The 27,220-nt window shown below is 37.6% G+C and overlaps 1 protein-coding gene across 2 annotated transcripts in view; it reads left to right on the forward strand.

The window, feature by feature from the left end:
- LOC105232452 (neuronal acetylcholine receptor subunit alpha-7) overlaps nucleotides 1-27,220 on the forward strand; it is a 208,731-nt gene that overhangs the window by 103,265 nt on the left and 78,246 nt on the right. For both annotated transcript variants that reach the window (XM_011214134.4, XM_029552836.2), the window contains exon 4: nucleotides 17,906-18,045. In XM_011214134.4, coding sequence (XP_011212436.3) covers nucleotides 17,906-18,045 — 140 coding nt within the window. The remainder of the gene's footprint in view (nucleotides 1-17,905; nucleotides 18,046-27,220) is intronic.

The following is a 27,220-nucleotide window of genomic DNA, read 5'->3' on the forward strand; positions in this document are numbered from 1 at the left end:
TTTATTTGTTATCACTGAGAAAATCAATAAGCGTTCAACTGTTCAAATTCTAGTACGCCTGAAGTACTATTGCGCCATCTTGTTTGTCAAACTGCAGCAGACCGTAGTCACACCCCCGTACACATTTCCCTATATACACCATCAACTGGGATTTTTTTTCATATATATATATGTATACACATGCGTACGTTTATCTATATATGTATGTATAAATGTAACGAAATGTTCACGCTTTTGTATTTGGGCGCTTGTCAACCCAACGATGTTTTTGCCTCAATTTCGTGTCAAAGCGAGCAGCTTATCGCTACACACACACACATACACTGGTATTTCCTAAAATCACTTATACACACTCGCTTATTTTAAGCACATCGCATTGCGCGCCACTATCCGAAAAATTCTTCTGCTTTCGCTATCTCACTGCTCCGCGGCGTGTTCTTCCCATCACTAAGTTAACGTTAATTTTATTTTATTAGGCGGTACTTAACTCCAATGATGCGTTCACAGCAATTTCTTCTCTCTGCTTTACTCTTTTATGACCATGTTTTTATTATGCTTTGGCGAACGCGTGCGCGTGTATGTTTGTTTAGCTATTGTGTCTTCAATATTTTTCGACTTTTTTCCTATTTATTTATATGTACTACTTTGCGCTAGGTTCCTGGGCTTTGTTGTGCCGCCAAGGGAAAATCATGCGGAAATTATATTCTCGAATTATTTCGGCGTTGTTGTTGACATTGTGTGTATTGTGGCGAAAAAAAATATAAGCTGAATTGTAGCGTAGACATATCTACATCTGTGAGTGGTGAAGATGCTTCGAAAGAAGTTCTGAAATAGTTATGGCATATAATTTCGTATATATAAGTAAACTTGTGTGGTAAAAAAAATAAATTAAAAATAATACACTCAGGAACTCTTAGCTTCTCTAGGAAAACAAGTTCAGTCCGGTTTATATTTGATCTTGGCTCCTCTCTCTTATATAGTTTGAGAGAAATATATTAAACTATAAGGCTACATTAGCTGGTAGTTCCGTTAGTCTAAAGAGGATACTTCCTATTTACTTCGTTCACTTGAATTTATCCACCGATGCTTTCGTTTAAAATGTTAAAATTTTGTGACTTCCAACATTCAAAACACGTTGGCGAAGCAGTCTTCGATTCAGTACAAGAGCACAATTAAATTTTGCCTCAGTTTTCCTTTAAAGTTGGCAACTTTTTCTCTACTCAACGTTGCAACAGCATCCTTTCCTTCACTTCCGGCAATGCTGAGCTGTTAACGCTCTTAGGTGTACATGTAAAAAACGTTGTTATTTTTTCTAGCGGAGCAGCCACTCAAAAGAATAACTGCTTTGAGACGTGCACCGTCATTTGTTTGAAATAAACAAGAGCATGTGCACTTTACTTCAGGTTGAATCTGTTCACAGCATTTGCTTGTTTTCCTGCTTACGTTTTCACTGCTTACGCGCTTCGTTGTTGCTTGTTTGCGTGCTGCAGCTTCGATTGCCTTAATGCTGGTCAAAAGCGGAGACTCAAAGCGATTTTTTGCTATTTAAATTTTGTTTTACGCAAACAGCAATTATTGAGGAAAGAGGAGAAAAAGGACTAGCATGATTTTTTTTTTTTCGTTTTGATACGATAACTAGGGTTTTCTGCCCTAAAAAAGATATTCTTTTGAGATATCGATCTGAAATTTCGCACATGTTCTTTTCTCTCCATGAAGTTACTCATTTATCAGAATCGCCGATATCGAATAACTTTCGCTTATAGCTGTCATACAAACTAACCGCTCAAAATCAAGTTTCTGTAGAGAAAAAAATTAGATTTGGCAAACTATCTTCACGAAATTTGTTTTTCGAACACATTGTTTGGATCGAATTACTTTATAAAGTAAAGTGCTAAATAGTAAAACTATAACTTAATCATACCTCACTACTTCCTTACTTAGCATCTTTCCAAGAATACACAGCAGCTTCGTCCCTGTGGCCTAATTTTTTACGTCACACAGAAGTTTCTGCTATGTAACCTCAACGCCTCATAAAAACAACAACAACGAATTTCTAACCTACTACCCAACTACTAACCATATTCCACACATCTCTACCCACTTGCTACCCATTTATTACCCGATTATTTATTTGAAGCTTTTAGGCACTTTCCCTCATTAATGCAAGTCGCGCACTCATCGCTGTTTACACCACACTCTGTCCACTGAATTCTTATCTGTATAACTGTAGATATGTGTACAGGCGTGCGTACGTGTGTGGGCGCTGTCGTTAGTGTTTGCGCTAGCCGCCAAGCATTGCGGTGTAATTTATTATGATTTGCGTGAAATTAATATTTAATTTGCGCTATTGCGCTACTCACCACTGCGACGCTGCTGCTAGCACACAGCTCAGTGTGTCATAAATTTACGTACGCCATGGCGCATACGTAACGCTGCGTTGAATTGTGAGTCCACTGCGACATGGCATGCTGTGTGCTGTGGCTTTGCGCGGTCATTAGCCTGCATGCAGAAAAATCTCTGAAACACACACACACATGTTTGCTTGTATTCGTGTGCATGTGTTGGGCGCTTTAGTTTAATTGAATATTTATATAATTTTTGATTCATTATTAATTTAATTACAAGAACCATAAATATTTACACATTTTAATAAATTAATTAAAACTAGTGAACCGCCGTTTGATTACAATTGACCAATTTAATTTAATTTTCGGTTAATTTGTATGTGGGTCACATATTCAATATTCATGAGGTGAGAATTGTAAATAAAAAATAATTGTATTTCGCATTTAAATTATTAATTATGCTTGGAGTAACTAAAATGATGAAATATAAATTGATTTAGTTGCCTTAGAAGATAACAGGTTTAAAAAATACAGATGCGAAAGAGATTTTTAGGAGGAAGCGGAGATCACAGATACTTAAACGCTATTTTCTGAAAGTTAAGAACCTATTCTTTAGTGATTTTATTGTTCATTTATTAGAAATGTATAAATATACCTATAAATTTTAAAAACAGTAATTACGATTTTTTTAATTCCCAATTTTTTTTCTTCTGCTAAGCTAGGCGCACATACATATATACAAGTTTATATCTACGAATTGAAAAAATCTAACTACAATTCTTCACTTTAATGTTTAATTTGAATTATTGATTTCTCCCACTTCTTCTTCCTCCTACAATTTTTCTTGTAAAAATTTTTTCTACTTACAAGTCATCATATCCTGCTTCCTATTCGCGTTTGGCCTCACTTTTACAAACTACAACCCCACGAGTACCGCTATGTGTGCCAGTAATGAGCGTAGTTTCCAAATACCCATACCAAATCACGTTTCACCGCCGTACTTTGGTGTATGCCACTTTTTGTGGCGCCAATTTTATGTGATATGCGAAAATGTAATTGTCATGTTGTCGCATGCAAATAAAATTAAATGTTGTTTATTATAAGTGGAAAAAGAATTTGAAGGATATTCTTTACCAGAAATGCTTGAAGTGCGAAAATTTTCAAAACAAAAAATTATTGTAGTCGCTCGAATACAAATGTTACTCATACGCATTGACTTCCACAGACAGTTGTTCATATGGAAGGCAAAACTGGCACTTTTTATATATTTTACTCAAAGTGGAAACAAATAGGAATATTCATAACCACAAATACTTAAAGTGCTGGCCAACGAAAATTTTCAAAAATAAAATATGTCGACAAATCGTTGGCATTCTAAAGTTAATCATACGCCCTGCCTACAATAGACCGTAATTTATATGGAGTCTGAGAAATCAATTACGAAATATAAACTATCACTAGAGTCTTGTTAGCGCAACCTTAAAGTATTGCCAACGCTCAAAGCTATACACAAGCACGAATATATATTTTCTCATACCCTCGCATTTTCATTTAGTTATCACGACTAAAAGTTATTAAATGTCTTATCTTCGCTGCAGTACGTCTATATAGGCAGCGAATCGAAAAATAATAGACGCAAGTGGCAAAAAAAATACAAAATTTATGAAACATAGCGGCAAAACAGGCGGCCGGTGGCGAAATTTCCATAAAAAATGAGCGTGAATTATGCAAACATAAATTTGCCTGCTCCTCCTCAGCTCTCCAGCACATCTCCTAGTTAAATGTTATTATGAGCGCACGTTGCCGCTTCATACTCGCCGTCATTGTGCTCTCTCACTTACTTATTCATGTATGCACACATTTTCTGTTCATTTACCGTTCCCAACACTGCCTTGCAAGCCTACCGCAAGTATGAACATCCATTTGGTTGCCTGTTCCACATTCTTCCATTATTTCATTTTCTGGTCGTATTTAAATTAAAAGTCTTAAGAAAAACAGTCAGACGTGTGCAGCCTCTAGCGTTGTAGAAAGAGTTGGACATATACCAGAAAAATAAAAATGTGTAGGCAATATTTAGTGGGTTTGTAATAATTTTGAAAATCATTTAATGGAGTATTCTAGTCTGGAAACAAAGTCTAGTTTCGTTTTTTTATATTTTTAAAGTTTAACTATTCAAAAACAGGCCCATAAGAAAATTTTTTCAGAAAAGTGCTTGAAATTATAGAAAAGATTGACCAGAACCATCACTTAAGCAGCCGCGACATCGCTAAGGAACTTAACCTTGATCATCAAACGGTTTCGAATAATTTAAAAAGACTGGCTGCAAAAAGAAGCTCAATGTTTGGGTACTATATAAATTGTCTATGAAAAATTTAATGGATCGAATTAACATCTGCAATTCTTGAAACGAAATGAAATCGAATGATTTCTAAAGCAAATGGTAACAGGAGACAAAAAGTAGATCAAATACGACAATAATGTGCGAAAAAGACCATGGTCCAAGCGTGGCGAAGCTCAACAAATGGTCGCAAGGCCAGGATTGACGCCTCAAAAAGTTGTGCTGAGTATTTGGTGTGATTGGAAAGAAATCATCCACTATGAGCTGCTCCAACTTGGTCGAACGATTGATTCTAAATTTTAATGTCAATAGCTGATGAGATTGAAGCAAGCAATCGAAAAAAACGGCCAGAACTGATCAACAGAAACGGCTTAGTCTTCTATCAGGACAACCCTAGATCACACACATTTTTCTTACTCGGCAAAAACTGAGAGAGCTTAGCTGGGAAGTTTTAATACATCCATTATATACCCCTGACCTTGCACTGTCGGACTACCATTTGCTTCGATCGATGCAGAACTCGCTTAATGGTGTAAAGTTGACTTCAAGAGAAGCCTGCAAAAATTATTTGTCGCAATTTTTCGCCAAGAAACCAGTAAGGTTTTACGCTGATGGAACAATTTCTCTAGAGGAGTAATGGCAAAAATGTTTTTTCAAAATGATACATATTTGTTTATTTAATTATTAAAAGAAATCAAAAAAAAAAATAAGTTAAAGTTTGATCAGAAATACGAAAAGATTTTTTCGACTACCCAATGTAATTATATCCTTTCCCAGCAAGTTCAAAAATTCCTATGCCACTGCCATACGCCTCAAACTAAATTTAATTAACAAATGCATAACAAATGGCCGACAAGTATCTTAAGCCTTGCTATGCCACTATTATTCTTTTATCAAATGAGTCTGCATAGATTAACATGAATGGAGGCCAAGCCAGACTTAACTAGCTTCGTCTGGTTGGGCAAGCCGCGCACCCATGGCCAGCCGTTGTAATGGCATGAGCAGTCACGGCGGGCTGTTCATTGTTCTGCACAGAATTTGATTGTGTCGCCTTTTTTAATAGCAACAACACTGTGCTGTGCGAGCGTGTTCATTTCAATTTCAACACCGTAATATTATTTTTGTTGCATTCGTTACAATTTACATATGAATTGGCATGCAAAGCAGCTCAGGCTGCGGCTTGTCGTGCCTCCACTTTTCACTACAGCGCACGGATTGCAAATTTTTTTGTTGTTATAAGTTTTTGGTTGCGCTGCACTTGGTTTTGCATACAAAGAAAGTGCAAAAGAATCAGTGTTTCAAATAAAGTAATTTGCAAGCGCGCAAAGTGAGAACGCCGCGACGCCATAACAATCAAATAAAATGTAGCAAAAGCTGAGAGGAGCGAAAAAGCGGAAAACAATGGCGGCGGCACAACTGAAAGGGCATAAGCATTGTATTGTGACCGCAAAAGTCTGTGTGGAAAAAGGGTAAAATAAACTTCTCAAAAACACAATAAAAATGGCCATCGCTGTAATTGCATATCATGAAGTTGCACACATACGTACATTTATATGATGAGTATATATAGTATTACTGTTTATACAAATACATATAGCCTTATATATACAGAGTTATATACATATCTGGCTTACTGCTGCCCCCTTTTACGAGTTACCCCCAACTTGACGTTGAAAACGGTGCAAATTAAAATAAAATATTAAAACAAATTAAAACATAGCCTGCTTTTAGGCACCTTATCGCATAATAAAGCACAATGTGCAACATGCGCACGCACAGTGCATTGCCTTGTTGGCGTATTTTACAAAGCAGCATTCATTAGTTCTCTTGCACATATATGCGCCCCCTCCAATGTTCCCTTTCTTCAGTACATCCTCCTGCTTTTGTGTTTATTTTAATGAAACTTGGTTTGCTGTTTTTCCATCCATCTTGCCCTTGTAAACACTTGCCCTTTGTATCGTTCTGTCTCCCGCCTGTAGCCTGTACCCGGTACCCGGTTGTTTTTGTAATTTTTTTTTGTTTTGTTCCTTCTTTTGTGGTCTCATGCTCTTTCTCTTTGCTTGGTTAACTGTTATTTGCATATTCTAAATGGCTTGCTTGCATTTTAGTTTTCACTAGTCGCTTTGCCGACTAGTTGTGTTTGCTGCTCCGTTGCTTTTGTGGCGTTTAAGTGGCCATTCGAGACTGCGACTGTTGTTGCTGTTGGTCTCTGGTCTGCCGACAAGTATGCGCGGGCAAATACTCGTGTCAGCAATAAGTGTTGCCACAGTAAGGCTGCAACCGCAGGCAGTGCACAGAGTCGCATTGAAGTCTGCAGTGTAATTGTGTGCGAAATGCGAAAAATTCAAGAAAACACCAGCGAATGCTTGCACAAGAAATTGCTAATTTATTTAAGCGCTCGAAATGAAGCACACAGTTGAATGACCTAATGTGGTGTGAAGCTTAAACAAAGCAAGATAATACTGGCGAATAGTTGCTGTGATTTTCTTCAGTATTTTTAATTTGCGTCGCTTGATTATTGGGCTGTAGAAGAGTAAACAAAAAGTAATTCACGCAAGTTGTGGTAAAATGTGGCTTAGAAAATATTAAGACACAATGTGATAATTGGAGAAATACGACTGCAACGAGATCTATTGACTAAATACGAAAAGTCTTTTCGTATTATGAATTGCTTATAATTTTCTTAATGTTTGTTTCCTGATTACCTAAAATAAGCGGTGGATTCATTATAAGTATTACGAGGTCCAAAATCATCACTATATTCATCTTCAAGCAAAATTATAGCAAAATCTAATCAAAGTATTGAAAAGGTGACTGTAGTCGGCCAAATAGAAAAATATTGTTATCCTCAAGATGCCAGAAAGCTTCTTAAACTTTCTAGTAAACTAATTGGTCCATGCTATTTCAGTACTTGGCAAATTCAGCGTGTTCATCAGGAGTACCATTTTATTCAAATATTAGCATACTAAGATTTTTAAATACAATATTTAAATTTCGTTATGGCTTTTGCAGAAATTTCTCCACATTTTGCTTTTAAAACTTTAATTATGGTTTCCGCAACACTTTCGGGCGTAGACTTCGTGGAGTTGCAAGTCGCCACGTAGCTTTTCGCAAGCGGAAAGGGGCTCAGGTAAATAATGGATTTACTGGCAGCTTGTTTCCCTTTGAATGGAAGCACAATAAAGTTTGCTTGTTTTATTCGTGCGTGCAAATTTCTTCATATCTGTGTGTGTGTGTGTGAGTGAGTGTTTTATTGTGTGTGCGTGATTGTGTGCGAAATAATAAAACACCAACCAGAGCAACGAAATAACCAGCGCAGGTGTCATAAAGTCAATAAAAGGCAAGTGCAAAAAATAACGGCACAAAGTTGGGTGGAGGGGCACTGAAAGAGAATGCTTCCGCTGGTGAAATTGGCAACCACATTGTCGCTACACATTGATGCATGTGGTACATGTGGCAGCTGCTGCATATTACTGCAAGTTCCTGTTATATTTGCAGCAACATGCCCGTCAGAAGCACAAACACACACAAACATATATGTACAAGTGTTGCACAATGTGCCTTGTTGGTTGCCTGCTTGTTTGCTGCATGCAGCGTCAACATTTGTTTGGAAGAATACGTAAATACGGCCATAAACACACAAATGCATGCAATAATTTGCTAACATGTGCGTGCATGCAACAATATGTAGCGCCACACTTTGTCGTTATACTTTTATCACAGATACACATACACACGCGTGTGGCGCGTTGTACCAGCGAAGTTTACTGTGCCATTTTGGTTTCCTTGTTCCGTTGCGGCAGACACACTCGACTCCACTCGACTTTCGCAACTTGTTTTTGTTTTTGTTGTTGCTGCCATATTTGAACGCTATTGTTTATCGGCTTTACACATACGCGCAGTCGGCCGATGCCGCCTTTATCTTTGCCACTTGCTGCTTGAATTTGCGCGAGTTTTATATTGTTTTTGCAGCGTTTCTTCTCCACGCCTGTCGAAAAGTTGCGTATACGCCGCGTGTTTCGCCGAACAATAAGCAACAGCCGCGGCAGGTCTGACACGCATTTAACAGCTGCCTTCAGCAATTTACGAAATCACAACTTAAAACACATAAAGCATAACTGAAATTGGCTTTTTAAGCAAGTGCGCGGAGATAAAAGCTGCGGCGGCAGACGCGCCTCATTGCAAAAACTTGGGGTTTATCGTGGCTGCACTGGCAGTTGTCTACACATATGCCGTGAGGCACTTAAGCGAAGTCAATATGGATTTTAAAATTCATAAGTTATTTTTGCGAGTTTTCACATTGGATCACAGTTACGTTGATATATACCTACATAGCTATATGTGCATATATAATTTCTTTCAAGTTCTTTACTTCCTTGATTGTGCAAATGAGGCATTCTTCATTTGTCTTCCTTAAGGTCTTTAAGTTCATGGAAAAAATATCAATCAATAATCACAAAATTTGAACTTTGAGATAAAGAATCCGATTTCCCGATTTAATATTTTAAAAAAATATATGTTATACAGTCATGGAAATATAAGTGGCACCCATGCAAATCATATATTGTATGTAATTTCTTATACCCTAAATCAGTTAAACACTAAAAATGTCGTATTTATTTATTTGTTATTAGTTTAAGTATTACCATTTTTTAGCAGTTTCGATAGATATGGAGATCTTTTGAAATTGCTGAAAAATGTTTTGATCTGAAAAAATTATATACTATAATGCTCATAATGCAATGAAAATACCCATCGAATGACAACAAAGAGTTTTGAAGAAAATCTACGCTCCGTTAAACCAATGTGAGAGTTGACAAAGTCGTAGTATGGAGGAGCAAAGGTGATATTTTTGAGTTAGCCAGAGCAATTATTTTCGAAATTAATGAAGAATATGTGTGAATGTATCTAGAAAGTTTACACAACAAAGCTCACGCTTTTTGACATAGTATAATGAAGTCAAAACGGCACATCAAAACTCGAATGCCAGTAGCAAAGGTCCAAAAAGACAAACCAGCACAATTTTGAAAAAAAACTCGAGTTTGCGCGAGGAAACCAAAATAAATACGATAATTCCCAATTTACGTCGTCCAGACGGTCAAGCTCTAAGTCCTAGGTATACCAAATATACCTCGGTGGTGCGAGTATCATTGTCTGTGGCGCGTTTTCGTGGTATGACATCGGACCAATTGCTCACATAAATGCTGAAATGGGCCGGTATCAGTATTGGAATATACTTATGGAATGAAGCCATTTGTATTTAATACGGTGATCAAAAACATATCTCAAAGGTAGTAAAAGATTGGCTATACAAGGGAAAAATTAATAACCAGATCTGTATCTAATAGAAAACTATCTCTGCACAATTTATGAGTTTATAAAGCCCATTGTGTCATCCGGCACTCTCACACTTTGAGGGTGGAAGATCACCTTTAGGTAGATTTAGGAGATAGCACTTATGCGACCCGGCCCATTACATAGTTAAAATATTTGAATGTTCGAGCTCCCACTTTAACAGACAGACTGACAGATATCGCGAGATCAATGTTTCATCTCTTGCATATTTTTGAACTATACACTCTTTATCTGTCTCAATTAGTTTTAGGTGACACAACCGACAATTAGGTGAACTAGATCATTAAAATGCTATGAAAAAATTATATTGTTAGTATGTAAAACGAGATTACTGATAATATTCAAATGCAGTAAAAAGCAGATCGTTTCTATAGAGTATGCCTTCACAATGATGACAAACACACATTCCTTGCGCTCAGTGCACAGCATCAGCAGCGGCAGCAGTAGTCGCAGCGTCAACAATATAAAATGTCATTAACAATTTTTGCTAATAGTTTTGACAACTTTGACAATTTTAAGCGGATTAAATAACGTTCGTGTTGGTTAGACGGTTTGGTGGCTGCTGCGGTGCGGGCGACCAAAGCGGCCGAAAAGCCGTCATTGCCATATGAGGCAACAAGCGCTGTGCCTGCGTAAGAGTATGTATGTATACGTGTGTTTGAGTGAGAGTTGAAAAGCGCTGAGCAGCGAAAATTGCGAGGATGACTGAAATTGGGACACCGAGGAACAATGCACTCACCGCCAGTCGTTGGTGCAGCGCAAGTGCGGTTATGCGTGCGCAGCGGGGGAAGGAAGAATGCGCCAATGGCAAAATTAATTTTCCAACCAACTTCAACTCGCTCACTACATGCAAGCTTATGAAGTCATAGTAGTTATGCAAGTTTTTGCAAATCTGTGTACGTATGTGTGTGTGCGTGTGTGTGTGTGCATGTAAATGAACTGCGTTTATTATGAGCGCGCGCTGGCGTATGAGAAAAACTTTTAATTCTCCGCAATTCGACGAAAAACGAGAACTTTTTGCACGGAATAATAAAAGTATGTTATTGAATATGATAATATTTTTTTGCTAACTGCCAAACAAGGCAAAGAGTGCGAAAAATTTTAAACATTTCTGATTTGCTTTACTTTTGAAGGGAGAGCAAATATTATGGCAGAGTTATGTAATTTGTTGCACTTGCCGATTTAACACTTTTGAACAATCAGAAAAATTAAGTAAATGGTGGTTATGTAGACTATTAAGAATGTGTGTGAATTTCATTTACGCAGCCATTGATTAGTAACATTTATTTACTGGTCATACTGAGAATAGATATGAGGACGGGGAGAAAGCGCTAGAAAAGAGACAATATGAGCTTTGGAATAGGTCAAGCTTGGAGGGACGGTTGAAAGGGAGTCTTTCATATGGAGCTCTTCCTTAAGTTAAGTTTTAGTAGTTTAGACTACTGTAGATTTTTTCTGCCAGAATTGTCTGCTATTAAGGTAACAGAAGACATTCTGCTCTGAAGTACAGCCTCTTTCAGGGCGGTGAGCATTCACTCCGATTGCAGAGTGGCGATATTATCGTTGATTTTGCAAACGGTGTGCTGAAAGTTAGACAAGGATTGCCCGTCCTCACTAGAAAAAGTATCGATCTACTTCATCAGGAGACCCATTTAGTGCCTAGTCATAGCGGATTCGCTAAAAAAGGCAAAGCCAATGAGTTAGCAAATGAAGCAATCATAATGGAATGGAATGAGTTAGATTGCTCGTTCCAGTACTGGAGTTTATATCAGGCTTTGGTCTATGGCCAGTTCCTTTGTGACTGTGAGATCCTTCTGATCTAGAGTAGGGACTTACTGAGATGCTTGCCCTTAGCGAAGTCCACCTTGCTGCAAATGTAAGAGTTCTTGCACATTGGACTTAATTCATTCAAGTCCTAAAATCTTGTGAGGTGCAAGTTGTGTTGAGGATGGTGAGTTGCAAACATCCGGCCACTTTATTCTCCATTATTCATCCCTTGTCAAACTGAGGCTAAAACATCTCAGAAGTCATAACTTCGTTGAAAAAGGAGACATAGTTGAAGCTGACATTAGACATCTCAACAAATTTGTGACTGTCTCAAAGCGCCTTGTCGATTTATGAAGTCTTTATGATATATTTTTTAGGAGTTCCTGGTACCGTCAAAAGGCGATAAATTAGTAAATCGTATAAAATATTATTATTAAATATGCCTTTATATCACATTTAGTAACCATTTAGCTGTCAGCCTTGGTACAAATTCCAAGAAAGCTATACACCAAGGTGTCAGCACTTCAACCACTTATGCTAACTGCTTCCAAGTATCTTTGCTGGTAACTGTAGCGAAAGTTAATAACGAATGTCGTGTAATGAAAGCAAACCGTAAGCACTGTCTTAGCACAACGAGTAGTCCCGAAGCATCTGCATCTAAGCTCGGTAATGAGGAGTCATCCGAGGACAATGTTTCTTCCAAGAATGCTGTGTCATTTATTCTTAAAGATACCGAAGTAAAAACAAAAGTAAAATTTACAGTTTATTTCCGTTTAAGAATGATGAGCCGTTTTCGCAAATTATTTTGCTGCAAAAAGGTCAAGTGAGTGTGCTCCAATGCTTCACTGACTTTAGGTTGAACACGTGCGCTGAGTTTTATGCTTATCACTTGCTCAAAGGGTAGAGTACGCCTACGTTTTCTATTCAATATGCTAACATTTTAATGGCTTCAAGGTGACATTTGTTGGCCTAATAAAATGTACTGAAAATGCGCTTTGCTTCAAAAGGTGAAATGGAAAGCTTTGTGGTCTCAAATATAAAAATTAAGATATTCAATAGCGCAAAGAGATGGAGAGCTGGAGTTCAAAAAGTGAAAGTGTCTAAAATGTATATATTTTTTAGATATATATTCATGCATTATTTCATGCTTTGCTTCGAAAGCTGTTTACTTTTGAAAATTTTTAATTTGTGAAAAATCAATAAATTAATGAACAACAAAATGCTTTCTCAACGGTTTATAGATAGGATATAGCCATGAAGGTACTCAATGCAGTTATATCTATCAGTTATCTAGCACCTATTTGCCTGTTAGCGCAATTCAGAGTTTTAGTCAGCATTCGAAGCACCTTGAACAATCCCTTGCCTACAACTCTACTCTTCGATTTGCCGAACCTTCTTTTTTTTTTATTAACTACCTCTCAAATCACTTCAAACTCTCAGCATATATTCACAATTTTAATTAACACATTTGTTGCAACATTAGGAGTTTCTGTTTGGCTTAAATGCCACCGAGTGAGTGCGCCGTGTCAGCGAAATTTAATTACACACTAGCACGTCTGTCAAAAGTACCGACAAAGTGCATTTCACTTGCGAACCATTCAAGTTTCAGTTTTGCATTTCGCACTTCGCACTCCGTGCCGCCAACCTTGCAACATTTCCGCCGCCACCACCACAGCAAGTTCTATCGAAATTATGCACCGTCAGTTAAGGGGGGAACGGAGGTTTAGAAAGTATGCTTTTCCACTTGCAAATACCTTTGCCTGCGTCAGCTGCAGCAACGAGCACGGCTTTAGCCTGCGAAGTGCTTACGTTTCCACATTTCTTTTTGCTGCCCTCTTCGCGTTTCTAGCTGTCAGAATTTCATTGCATACGCATCTGTTGTGGATGGGTGGCAGCAAAATTCGATGTCGATGTAGTTTTAGTCTGTTTTTTCTACATTTTAACTGCAAGAGTCTCGGTGGGAGCGTGAATGAAACATATTTCAGCTTGTTTGCTTGGCAGCGTCTTACACACCGCATTCATTGTTTGCTTTACAACATTTTTTCTGCAGTCTTAGTTTCCTTTCAAGCTGCTATGACAGCTCGAGCCAACTTGGTGTTCTTTTTTTGCTATTTTCTTTTTGTTTTTGCACGAAAATTCACTTAGTTCCGCACGAGCTTAAGCAAAACGACAAAAACTGGCGCATTTATCCACTTCACTTGACGCTTTCAGTAGCGTTGCTGTTGTTGTTGCTGTTGCTGTGGCAGCGTGTGAAGTTAGGCGGGCAGTTGTTGGTGAAGTAGCCGCTCTGCCACTCGCAGGCATCCTGCACTTACGTCCTTGTGTCCTTGCTGCAATTGCAACTACTTTTGCGCAGCCACTTTCTTATCACTTGCATTTCTTTAGCTGCCAATGCGTGTGTGTGTGTAAGTGTTTTTGCATTTATCTCTCGTTGTTTGTGCTCGCCACAAAATAAATTCTGCTTGCCTAATGTATCTTCCAGCGCTAAAGCGAAATGTTGCAACATGGTTCTTGTACATTTTAAACTCCGGATTATTTTGCTGGCCAAGCGGTACACTAATTCAATGAATTATTTATGTAGCTGCGGCAAAACCACGCAGCGCTTATATATTGCAGTTCAGCAAGAAAAGTAGCAGCTGATCAGGTTGCGGTGTTTTACCGCTGCTGCATTTGACATGCACGATTAACGACTTCTCCCTTCCCACCTTTCCTTCTCTAAGTAAGTGAATAATGTTTGCAGATTTTTGAGATTTTTTTTTGGGCATCGAGAAAAATAGTGCGGTTTAAGGTATAATTAGCTAAGTTATTGCTTAGTTAAAAACTTTTTTTGAAATAGTAATTGGCTAGCCAGCGCTTTAATATGAACGTGAGAGGGACTAAAATTATATTATTGGATGTATTTGAAACAAAAATTGTTTTTAGGTTAGTACAAGAAAAAATATTAACTTCTTCAACGGCATAATTATTTAATATTATTTTATAGAAAGTCTCTATCTTCAATTTTATCGATCGGTGTGAAGGCAACTATATGCTATGGTAATCTGTACTCATTTGAACTTCATTTGAAGCATGTAAGATTGCTTAGGCAATAATTTACGAAAAATTTCGTGAAGATATTTTTAAGATTCTGTGAATAATTCTGCCGAATTTCGTCAAGATATCTTATCAAATAAAAAAGTTTTCTATACAAGGACTTAATAATGATCGTTCAGCTTGCATGACAGCTATATGCCATGCTCCGATCTCAATAATTCCTTCGGATATTGTGCCATTACTTTAAACAAAAACACATGTTAAATTTCTTTAGGATATCACGAAAAAAGTTTTCCATACAAAGACATGTAATATTTTTTAGATTGTGGCATATTATTGATAAGTTTTGTTGCTTTTTGTTGTTGTATGAAATCGGGTCAATACTACCCTAACTTATTATTATTATTATTATTATTATTATTATTATTATTATTATTATTATTATTATTATTATTATTATAAAATCTTTGGTTAATCCTTTCGAGATCATTAACTAAGCTCTGGAAATCATCAACGAACAATTTCTAATATGAACTACACTTTATAATATCAAAGCATATAATATTTACTTAAATATTTCGATAAAGCAATAACTTCTTTCCTTCCGCAATCAATAGATAACCCATTTAATATATTTAAAGGAAATCTTTAACAAAATTCTGCCTTTTCCTTTTCGCCATTCAATTCGCTATAACGTTTTTATGACTCGAAATGCCTTTTGCCTAAGAAAATCTATATACTTCACCCCAAACTCCAGCTAGCCAGCCGGGTTTATGCCACAAATGCTTTAAGCTTAAGTATTATCGGTTCGTGCGTGCCTTCAAATAAAATTTATTCGCCTCTCAAACATTTTTCCACTACACTTTGCCGCAGTCAAGTTTGAAAATTTATGCGCACATTTGACAATTTATGAGTGGCAACCAATACATTTGCAGGCTCGGCCACACATAAGAAGGCACGCGGCATGCGAAAACATTGAAAAGGGTGCTTGTGTATAAATTTAAGGCTTTAAATTCGACCGAAAAGTAGGATATGGGGCAATACAAAAACTAGCCACGAAATAAAGTGCGGCGCTGTGGGCAGCAGGCTTCAGTGATATATGAGCAGCAGCTCATAAAGAACGTTCTTCGACTGCTGTGTAACTCATGCTTAAGATGTTTAGCCGCTTACGTTGCTTGCGATGCGGGCTTATGCCACTAATGTGGCTTAGTGCTTGTTTTTATTCCTTCTCTGAGCTTGTTTCTTTTCTTCCTTCGAGCTTATTTATATACACTCAAGATGTGCGTGCTTATATATGCAGTTAACGGCATATACGCAAACAGTTATCAACTTATTTATGTGCTCATCGCTGCTTATATGATTTGGTAATATCGTAAATTAGGCACTCATTATTTCTTGCTTAGACGATAATACAAACGTCAAGTGGATTATTATTATTTATTTTCACATCTGTGTCATTCCCGGCTCACGCAGCGCAACGCAAACTCAAAGCAGGAACGCTTAAGTGTTGGTCGTTAGTTGTAACAAGCCACAAACCACACACGTCGCGCACAAAAGCGCACTTTCAGGGGCGCATAAGCAGCCTTATCACTTGCCCTTTGCCGTTAAATATGGCAATCAAGTGTCTTTTCCCTTTTACGTGGGTAGCAGCAGCACTCTTTCCGATTTTCCTTTCAGCCTGTGTGCGCTGAGTTCTGTATGTGCCGTTTGCATTGTCAAAATCAGCTGATTGAATTTTGATTTATGACATCATATGGTTGGGCAAAGTGAAAACATGAAGGCATACAGGCATACACCACCGCAAAAGTCCACAGTAAATTGGGTCTTAAATCGTTTGCACACATCGAGCTGAAAGCGCGCCACTTGAAGGGGTTTTTCTACATAACTGTTACACAGAAAAGAAGAAGAAGAAGAGTTGGGCGACGAAGATTTTCACAATTGCGTGCTTGTGTATGCGTAGTTTGTGTGTAAATAGTTGTGACAGCTCAATCACATCTGTGTGCGCAATCAGGCGCATATTTCGGGCAACCTTTCCTTCCACCCTCGCCAGAACGCAACTTTGTACGAGTTGAGGGAAAAGCGATTTCTGCTAACTATATGTGTAGTTGTTGTTAGTGTGGCATTTTTGTGCCTTTTGCACACAATATTTATTGATTGTTCATATATTTTATTTCGTGCGCGGCGAGCATCTAACAACATTTGTGGAAACCCAATACAGAAGGTTAATCACATAATTTGGTGGAACATTCATATTTGCGGATTTATTTCGCTTGTATTGCGCCAGGATGCCGTGGAGTTAATTATAACACTTTGTTATGATTTAAGACGTCATTATGGGTTAGACGGACGTATACAAAAAGTACGACGCTTGAATGCTTGGAAATAGGAAAGTCTTTGGTATGAATAGAACTAATCATTGCTGTTATACTTTTTAAAGTTTGAACTAAACTTTTTCTTAAAGCAATTAGAGGAACTATGGGCGGTTTGAAATATCGTGCGTATGACAGCTTTATGCTATAATAGTCCGATCTGAAAAATTTGTTTAGAGATTTTACCGTTTGCTTAAAAAAAAAATCTGCACCAAATTTCGTGATGGTATCTCGTGAAAGAGGAAAAGTTTCCTTACAAGGACATTAGTTTGTATGACAGCTATATACTATAGTAGTCTGATCTGAACAATTTTTTCAGACAATATTTCATTGCCTTAAAGAATAGTCTGCACAAAATTTCATGAAAATATCTTGAGAAATAGTAAAGGTTTCCTTATAAGGATATGATTTTGATCGGCCGGTTTGTATGACAGCTATATGCTATAGTGGTCCGATATCGCCGCTTCCAACAGATGATAAGCTGTGTGTATAGAAAAACATATATGCAAATTTTAAGAGCGATATCGCAAAATGTGAGGGAACCTTCGGATTCCTTTAATTTTCTAAAGGTATCTTGACAAACTTAACATATCTTGTTCAGGGTATAAATATAAAAACAACAATGATAAGTTGCGAATATTTAGTATTTTAATAATTTCAAATCGTATAATTGTTTCTTATCTGTCTTCTCTTTGCAGTTGGTCTAGCAGGATATCATGAAAAGAGACTGCTACATGATCTATTAGATCCTTATAATACTCTAGAGCGTCCGGTTTTAAACGAGTCGGATCCATTACAATTAAGCTTTGGTTTAACTTTAATGCAAATAATTGATGTGGTAAGTACTCTGTGATTTTTTAAGGTAGCAAATTTACAAAATAAAATAAATTATTTTGACAAATTAACACCTATTCAAGAGCTATCAAAAGAGAATCAAAAGAACTGGTGCGTTTGGGTTTTTAGTTTGTTTAAATTACTCTCTAAATGCAGGTTATTTTGTTACTGAAACTTTATATCCCTAAATACTTTTAAAAAAGTGTTATAAATGAGAGTAATCCTAAATGCAGGCAATAATCGGTATAAAAACATTTTTCTGTATTGTACTAAGTAATATAGCCTAAAGAGAAAGATATCTGGAGACACCAGATTTTAAGTTGTTAGAAGTGATTTCCCAAATACTCATTTTTGTGCTACTCCTACTCTTTCTAGAATGCTTGCTATAAAAGCCTAAAACCCTATGACATCCTAAATGTAGGCAACATGGTTGTATGAAAATATTTGTATTGACATACTCTAAAGAAAAAAAAACTGTGTTAGGATTTTAAGTGTGTAGAAAATGTTTTCTAAATGCTCAAAATTTTGCTCTTCGCTACTTTTTCTGAAATGCTTACTATAAGGGCTTAAAACGTTGTGGAATCCTAAATGTGGGCAACAGTTTATTATTAAAATATTTCATATATGTAGTTTAAAAAAAGAAGTCTTTAGATTTTAAATTGGCAGGTTATTCTGTTATTGAATCTTTCTTTTTCCGAATTGCTCACTGCAACTGTTTAAAAATTAGCAACATCCTAATTGTAGGCAACATTTTAGAAATCCAAAACTTCTTAGATTTACTTTCATAGATATTATTAACGTCAATAAAAATCTTAAAATAAATTATTATTAAAAAAAATTAAGTCATTAAAGAAATAAATCTGCCTTGCTTACTTTAATATATTTACATACAAACCAAAAATATTTTAATTAGAGCAGACCAACGACATGCTTCACCACCAACACTCTCATAATATGATGACTTTATACACAAATATATTCAGTAAAGTTAGTGAGTGCTAAGCCCGTCAAGCAATTGAATATTCAGCAGCAAATTGTTTGTGCGCCTAAAAATAGGCTTAGCAGGAAATGAAAAGAATTAAAACGAACACCTAGTCAACTACAAGTTTAATTGCGCTGACGTGACCCACTAAAAAGCAGCAGCAAGATAAACAGCATAAAAGAAGGAACAAAAAAGCAACACAGCTGCGAAGCGCACAAAACAAGGAACGACAGGGATAAGTGCTGAGACATTTAATGTGTACATATGTTTATGCGCATAAAAGTATGCTTGCAGGTTTACATGCCGCTTTCACTTATCTGCTATGACTGAGCAAATGAAGTTGAAAAGTGAAAGTGAAATTCCGCTTAATTATTTTCACAGACACTTTGGTGAATGAACAGAGAGCGCACACTTACCCAAACATGCATACATGTGGCACATATACACATTCGCATGCCGTGCAAAATATTATGGACCGTATATGTGCTCTCATACTTTTGCTTGCTGTCAAGCGAAATTTGTATGCGCTGCCATGTGCCACAGCAAAAACAACCGTTGCGCACAATTGGCAATAGAAGCATGAATGAAAGCACTGAATGGGCGACAAGTGACAGGCAGTCACGTTGTCGTCTTCACCTGGACGAACTAATAAGCCAAGCCCCAAGGAGCGCGCTACAAATAGTGGGACAAAAGGGAATAAAATTACGGCATACGTGTGTGCGATTGTCTGTATGTATGGATGAGTGAGAGTGTTGGCAACATCAGAGGAAATAAAATAGAGTTGAATGGGCAACAAATGAGGAGCTGGAGTGGGTGGCAGTTGGTAGGCAGCAAGCAAGGTGAGGTAGTGTGTAGCTAGGTCACAGATTTAAGCAAAGGAAACGGCATTAGCGCGCGAGAGAGGGCGAAAATCCAGAAGTAGCTGGAAGGAAATTGTATTGGGCGCAAACGAATCGAGCGCAGGCGACACAGCTGCCTGGCGTTGGAATGACGTAGTTACCTGGCAAAAGCGTGCTTATATGCCGGAAAATAAATATTGTATCCACTCAGCGTTGTCTAGGTGTTAGAATCTGGTACACTGACTCTGTCAACGTGTGACGGCGTGTGTGTGTGTAGCAGCCCAACCTCAATTCATAATAAATGTTTTTTATTTCGCTTTTATGCGCTCATGTGCTCATAAAACGTTACGGAAACAAGCGTTGCAGCACCAAATCACATAATAAATGAAGTAAGAGACGAAACCGAGTGATTTTAGCAAATAAACAGATGAATAAATGAACGCCAGCAGGAGCTTGTTTATGCGAAGCTACAGCACCCGCACATGCACATATGTTAATATTAAATGGAAATAAAAATCAGACAAGCAAATAGACGAGCGGATTTTGTTTGTTCACACGTTAATGAGCACGTGAAGACGGTACTTTTTAGGTGCCAAATAAAATAGCAGAAATGCAGACATATTAACGTGCAGAGTTGGAACGAGGAAGGGGGATATTCTCTAAATGTAACAGCTCTATATAGGCAATATATTAAAACTTCGTTCACAGCTGTAAATAGCAAATAATAGAAAACTATTATTGATACCATCAAGATTAAGCCGAAAGCACGGGTAATCTCCCAATAGAATCCGGCCCTTGGAAAGTTTTAAGCTGCCAAGTTTGGGACTGTCAAGAAATTGGTTATAGATTCTTATAAGAAATTTTTCAATATAGAAATGCGTTAATTGTTTTTTCATATAAAAACTGGCGCAGTGACAGGAAAATGTTCACGTTTATCGCATGAACAGGGTATGTTAGGTATACCAGATGCTTGTAACACCCAAAAAGAAACGTCAAAGATCCTATAAATTATATATTTATGTCTGTCCGATGTCCGTTTTTCCAACGGTTTTTTTATTTGTAGGAGATATCGGTCTTGCTTATTTTTCGGAACTGCCGTGTTCACCAAACCAATGTGAGGCAATGTTGCAATCTCCAAAGAAATTTTTGAGATCGAATCTCTATAACATATGGCTGTCATACAAAGTGACAGATAAAAGTCCCATAATGAATTTTTGTGTTTATGCACGCTTCAGATTAGAATCTGGTAGGCCAATAAGCAACGCATAGGCCAATTTGCAATGTAACAACTTTAGCAAAAGCCAGCTTGCGATCATGAAATTGTAAGCAGCGAAACCCATTGCCCAGTCGACACCCGCGCAGTGGATACAGCAAAGATGAATGTTGCCTACTAAGCGCACACTTTGGACTGAACAAAATTTTTCACAAAGAAATCAATCTAAACATGCTTATTGATTTGTAATGAAAATTCTCCGAAATTTATTAAATTTACTATCGAATTAAATTTGTATTTAAGATTTTATTTCGTCGACATTGGTGAGAAAAGAAAGGCAACTTATTATATAATATACACTCATAAACATTAGATCACTCAAGACAAATAAGAAAGAAATTATTCTCTGGCATTACAACTTTGGGTCGGTCTTGGCCGAGAACACAAAATCTCGCCAGTTGCCGCTATCCTTAATGAGGACACGCTAGTTGTACAACTCAAGCGCGGGCAAGTCTCTATGTACTTCGTACTTCAATTTAATATATAGGCACACTTACTACCGTTCTCCACTCTAGAAGTTATTTAGGATCAACGGAACTCTTCGCTGGACTATCATCTTCATGGTACGACATGGCTTAACTAACGTATTCGCTGAATTGTTTGCGCTTAACTACAGTTATATCCATGTCGCCATAGATCACATTCAGTTTGTGGTTTCATGTTCATCTGTATTCAGTGTTCACGGGAATGGCATAGGAGCTTGTGGAGGAGGGTTCTCTCGAATGGTAGAAGTGCTTTCTCATCTCGAATCGTCATCGTCCATGATTCTGTGCCGTAAAATAGAACGTTAATAATGACTGATTTATAAAGTGTGGTTCTTGTTCGTCGGGAAAGGAATCTGCTTATCAATTGTGTATGGATACCACATTATCACCTGTTGGAATAACTGCGTTCCATCTGGGTATCTTTATATGTGGCCTCCAAGTCTTTACACTAGCTCACCACAAGGCAAACTTCTTTCGTTTCTCTGCTTTGAGGACTCTGTTATCAAGGCCCAGAGACAAGGTGTCAATAACATTCAGGTCAAAGATGTTAGAAACCCGAACGAGGTTTATTTTAACTCCATATGGATAATAGGTGCTCCAGCGTTGACAAACTTCCACCTACAGCCGCAAAAGGTTTGTAATCTATGGCGACACTTTGAAGTGAACCAACATAAATGCTTCGGAAATAACTACAATATCAAATCATAAAGCAAGCAAAGTTTCAGTTATCGAGTGTTAGTGAGCCAGCGGACGACCGGAACGGGTTCAAGTTGCCAACTCATTGGTGAACAGCATGGTTTCGCATCGCCCCCGCCATCAGTGATTTCTCCTATCTATTATGTACAAACAAAAATATTGAAAAACACACGTGAGTACGTAAGTCCCTTATTTGTTTGACACATATGGAGAGACTGGCTTCTATTTTATTGAATATGTATATCCTCTGGTCGTAGAACACTGCCCTAAATATCAAAAGTTTTCACTTTCATGCTTTCACACGTTATTTACAACAAAAAATAAGCTGGAGTAGCGGCATCCCGGTGCACTTTTACTTTATTCAGCGCGGCTTTACACCAACGGCACTTCACACTCGCCAAGTTGAGCTTCCTGCTTTGTCTGTGCGCTGTGCATGCATGTGTTTATATGTGTGCAAAGGTAACTCATTCAGGATTTTTAGTTTGGTTTATCTGCTTTAGATGCGCTTCACTAAAGCATTTGTGTAATTTTGCAAGCGTGTGAGCGTATGTTTTTCTGTGGTTTGTTTACTTCAATGGATCCTTCAGGAATACATTCCCATGTCCACTACATACACAGATTACAAATATTTTTTCACGCTTCGCAATACACACACGCTCACATACATATACATATGTGCAGTGCATATATTTTTTCGAAGTGGAAGTGAAAATGAAAAAGTGAAATAAATTTCAATGTTTTTCTAAAGGATGTGTTGACAATTTTCTGTTAAACTCTGGCGAAATTTGTTTACAATTTCATTCACATCAAATTGTTGTGAAAGTATTCAGTGAAAAAATCACCAAAACTTTTATACACATACGTATGTATATATTGGTTATTTGACCCATATACAGTCGCCATGCTCACTTATATAATTTGTATTTGTTGACTTGCAAATGCAACTCTGCCTGCATGGCAAATTTCCACATATACTTACATATTGAGATATATACTATTATACCCATGTATATCCAACCGACTGCAGCAAATGAAGCATACATTTAGGCTTTCAACAACTGTTTGCCAACTTCTATGGAGTAGTGCAATTGAAAACCTTTGGACTCGGTTTGAATAACTCCCATATATAGGAATGTATAATGTCGACTCCATACTAATACATATGTAAATATTTCCTTTACATGACACTCAATAAGCGCACAACCACATACTTTGCCACCATTGACAGTTGAGCTGTTGTTGAGTTGTTCCTGTGGATATGTATATTACGTACGTTCCCGGTCCAACATGTTGAAAGTGAATTTCTGAATAAGGGTTTGTCCTGAATTAGAAACTGCGTTCACATACATAAATATAGCACCTGTGATTCCTGTTTGACTTGTAAATGGCACACTGACAGTTATTTCAACTGTACTAGCGACATGGTAGTGCGAAGCGTTAGTTGAAGAATTATTTAATGGGATATGTATATGGATTCAAATTTTTTTACTTTTTTAATAACAAAACTCGAACTATTTTCAATTTTATACTATTTTGAAAATAAATAACTTCATTTTCTAAAAAACTCTAAAAAATAGCAATATGTGATATTATGGTTGATACATCCGGGAGCACTCTTATTCGACTCCAAGCTGGAAGCGCGGAACTTATCTTCTTCGGATTCCATTATGGGTCTCTACTCCATTTTGAAAGCCTTAATCGCTGTCAAGGCTTTGTGTTCATTTCGTTCCCACTAGTCAGACGGAAAGAGGTGGTCACTCGTTCGCAGAGCGGGTATACGAAAGGAAGGCATTATATACCTCCGACCGCCCCGAGTATCGGAGGGGAGCTTTTGCGATCAGCAATGAAATTACTGGCCACTCAACCATAAGCACGGGTATCTCGACAATTTGGCTTAGAGAGGTGTTTCTGCGGGTTTCCCCACACTTCCAAAAAAGAGAATGGGCGTAAAACCGATGGGTTCATTCATCTGTATCCCGATTGTGGGAACTATGTGGTATTCCTATCAATTTGTAGTAGAAATGTTGGTGCCGATTTGGGTTGCGCAAATTACTATTACTAGAGGGGCGACCAATGCTGAAGGATATCAAAGGACTAGGCAAAATTTTGTTTTTTGACAAATTTATGGCTCCAAAAACGCAAACGTGAAACAAATTTATACTTTAGATTAGCTTAAAAATCGAAAATGTGGCCAGAAATGATATTTCTTTGATCCTTACCTAACAAATATATCTGAACAGATGAAAATTCAATGGCGATCGGTTAAGCCTTTCAGAGAATTTTTTCTCGCCGGCTCTGAGCACAGCGTTCTAGAAACTGCGTTTGAGTTTTGGGTACAGATTGCAGTACTATATTAAGGAATTTTTTCAAATTTTCGGTGAATTAACTGAAATAAATATATGTATGTTTCATAAATATACAAAATAAAATCATTTTTTTTCAAATTCATAAATGACTATAATATCTTACAATTCCCTTTGCCCAGTCTCGATGAGCCTTCATTTATATGCACCAAAGCTAATTTAAGATTACACAGCTTTTTATAAAGTTAGCACCAAAGTCTATTTTGAAGAATTGAAGATTAAAGATTTTGTTCACATTACTCTAAAGTTCTTCCTGATGAACTTTTCTACATGACTTCAAAAAGCAGAGGAGGGATATATTCTACTTAGGTATATTGTAACTCCAAAACAAATATTTCCCCTTTTTCACATTTCAAGAAAGAATTTATTAATTATCACCTGCTGAAACAAAGTCTTAAAGCTTTCCAACTCCACTTCATTAGCTATATGCTTGTGAACGCACTCAGCAAAGCAACCGACTGTTCTTCTCACATGCAACAAGATTTCCACATTAAAGCCCAAAAAATGTTTTAATAGAAAAGTGTAGCAACAAAGAATAGTGTGGAATCTTAAAGCGACTGTGCTCGAAACTGCTTTTGACATACTAACCCAAGTGAATCGTTGACACTCTTCGACACTTTGACGTGTTACTTTGCTGTCATATTGATGCATGCCCCGGCAGGTGGCGTAATGCCCGCCATATGTAGCACATTTGCAGTTGAGCTGTTGCTCCACTTCAGTCGGACTAAAACTTACTCACGCTACAGTTAGATATGTGAGGGTGCAAAGAAGACGGACAAAGAAGTAAACATTAATTTCGTTATGAACGGAAGCTGCAGCGCAACAAAAGCCAGTAGGGACGACAGCTGTAGTGAAAGCGAAAGGTGGCAGCATTTTAAATTACAAAAATAATAAAGAAAGCTGCAATTCAGGTACATCACTACATTGTCTCTGGAGGAGCATACGAGTTTTTGCACGCTTTGCTTTCGCTTTTTAGTCGCCGGCTCTTGCAGCGGAACAGGTTGTTGTGACAACACCCGGGCGCCCTCAAAGGTATCGCATTGATGTAGGTGATTTATATAAATTTTATTTTAAACAAGAAAAGCCGTTAACTTTGGCTAAACGGAAACTATAATGCCCTTCACGGCTCTATATTTCATGGCATGAAGGATTTAAAAAGATATTTGTGTTAATTTAGAGCAGTCAGTTTGTAAGGCAGCTTTATCTTTTAGTAGTCTGATATCGGCGGTTTCGACAAATGTGCAGCTTCTCGACGAAAAATGGATGTAAGTAAAATTTCAAATCAAAAAAGCGCCCATACTCCTATTTTGTTGAATCTATTAAAGAAGGGCTACGAAGAAAGCTTTCATGGAAGCGACACTTAGACGCTAGGGTAAAGAGATCAGCTAGAACTCTTTACACATGTAAAAGGATTGTGGAGTCCCAATAGAGACTAACGACCCAGGTAACTCATTGGATCTACACAGCAGTTGTTAGGCTGATTATAATATATAATATACTGGTATGGTGCCGATAATGGAAACGGATGGCTCCTAACGACATAATTAAGTGGGTGAAGATATCTTATCAGCAAAAGTAGATACCAGAATTTCTTTCCACCTACTAGACCACAGCATCACAGCAATTTGCATAGTTTTGTATAGGAAAAGAAACGTAACTATCTGTCGAATGTTTTGGAGGTTGCACAGATAAATCTCTTTGTATTAATGAACTTCATCAGAAACATAGAAAAGTTCAGAGAGGACATAATGGAGTGCTGGATCATAGTTCCGATGGTTTCACTGGTACATCCACTTTATCTACTTACCTATCTACCTAGCGTCAGTTGAAGTAAAGTATCACATTTCAATTATTCAGTTAAACCAACGGATCTTGAGAATATAGCGACCACTTTTGACAGAAAAAAACTTGGAAATAAACAAGACCATGTATCAGGATCAACGTCAAAAGCAAACCAGACACTCAAGGCGAAATACAAAGCCAAATGCGCACAAATTTCACTCTTAGAGAGGTCAACTGGAAAAGGACATATGCGTTAAGGTGAAGAAAAACCACAGACAAGCGCTGAGACACAAACAAAAGCATACGTTTATATTCGAAATGCTAGCACATGCACGCTTACATAAGGACACTCGACATAATAAACGAGTGCGCGAAACGAAAAACAACGGTAAACTGCCACCAACGCGGCAGGACAATGACAAAAGCGCAGCGTGTAAGTGTAGCTGCGAATGAGGCGAGCATAACACACACACACATGCATTCACGCACACTTGTGAGTAAGAAAATAAAAGAGGCAGCGCATGTCCTGCCAAAATGACAGCTGAAAATTGTATTTGAATAAAGGAGCACCACAATTTATGGCACTCGCATACTCCTTCACCGCTGTCGCTGCCGCGGCAGTAACTGTAGTTGGCAGCCACATCAGCGCCACCTTAACGGTGTCAGGCAGCCAGCACTTGCGCCAACATACAACAGCATTTACGCGCGCACAAATACATAGAAAGCTGGGGAAGCGCAGATTCTTACCTCACACACACA

Source organism: Bactrocera dorsalis, chromosome 1 (genome assembly GCF_023373825.1).
Source record: "Bactrocera dorsalis isolate Fly_Bdor chromosome 1, ASM2337382v1, whole genome shotgun sequence".
NCBI lineage: Eukaryota > Metazoa > Arthropoda > Insecta > Diptera > Tephritidae > Bactrocera > Bactrocera dorsalis.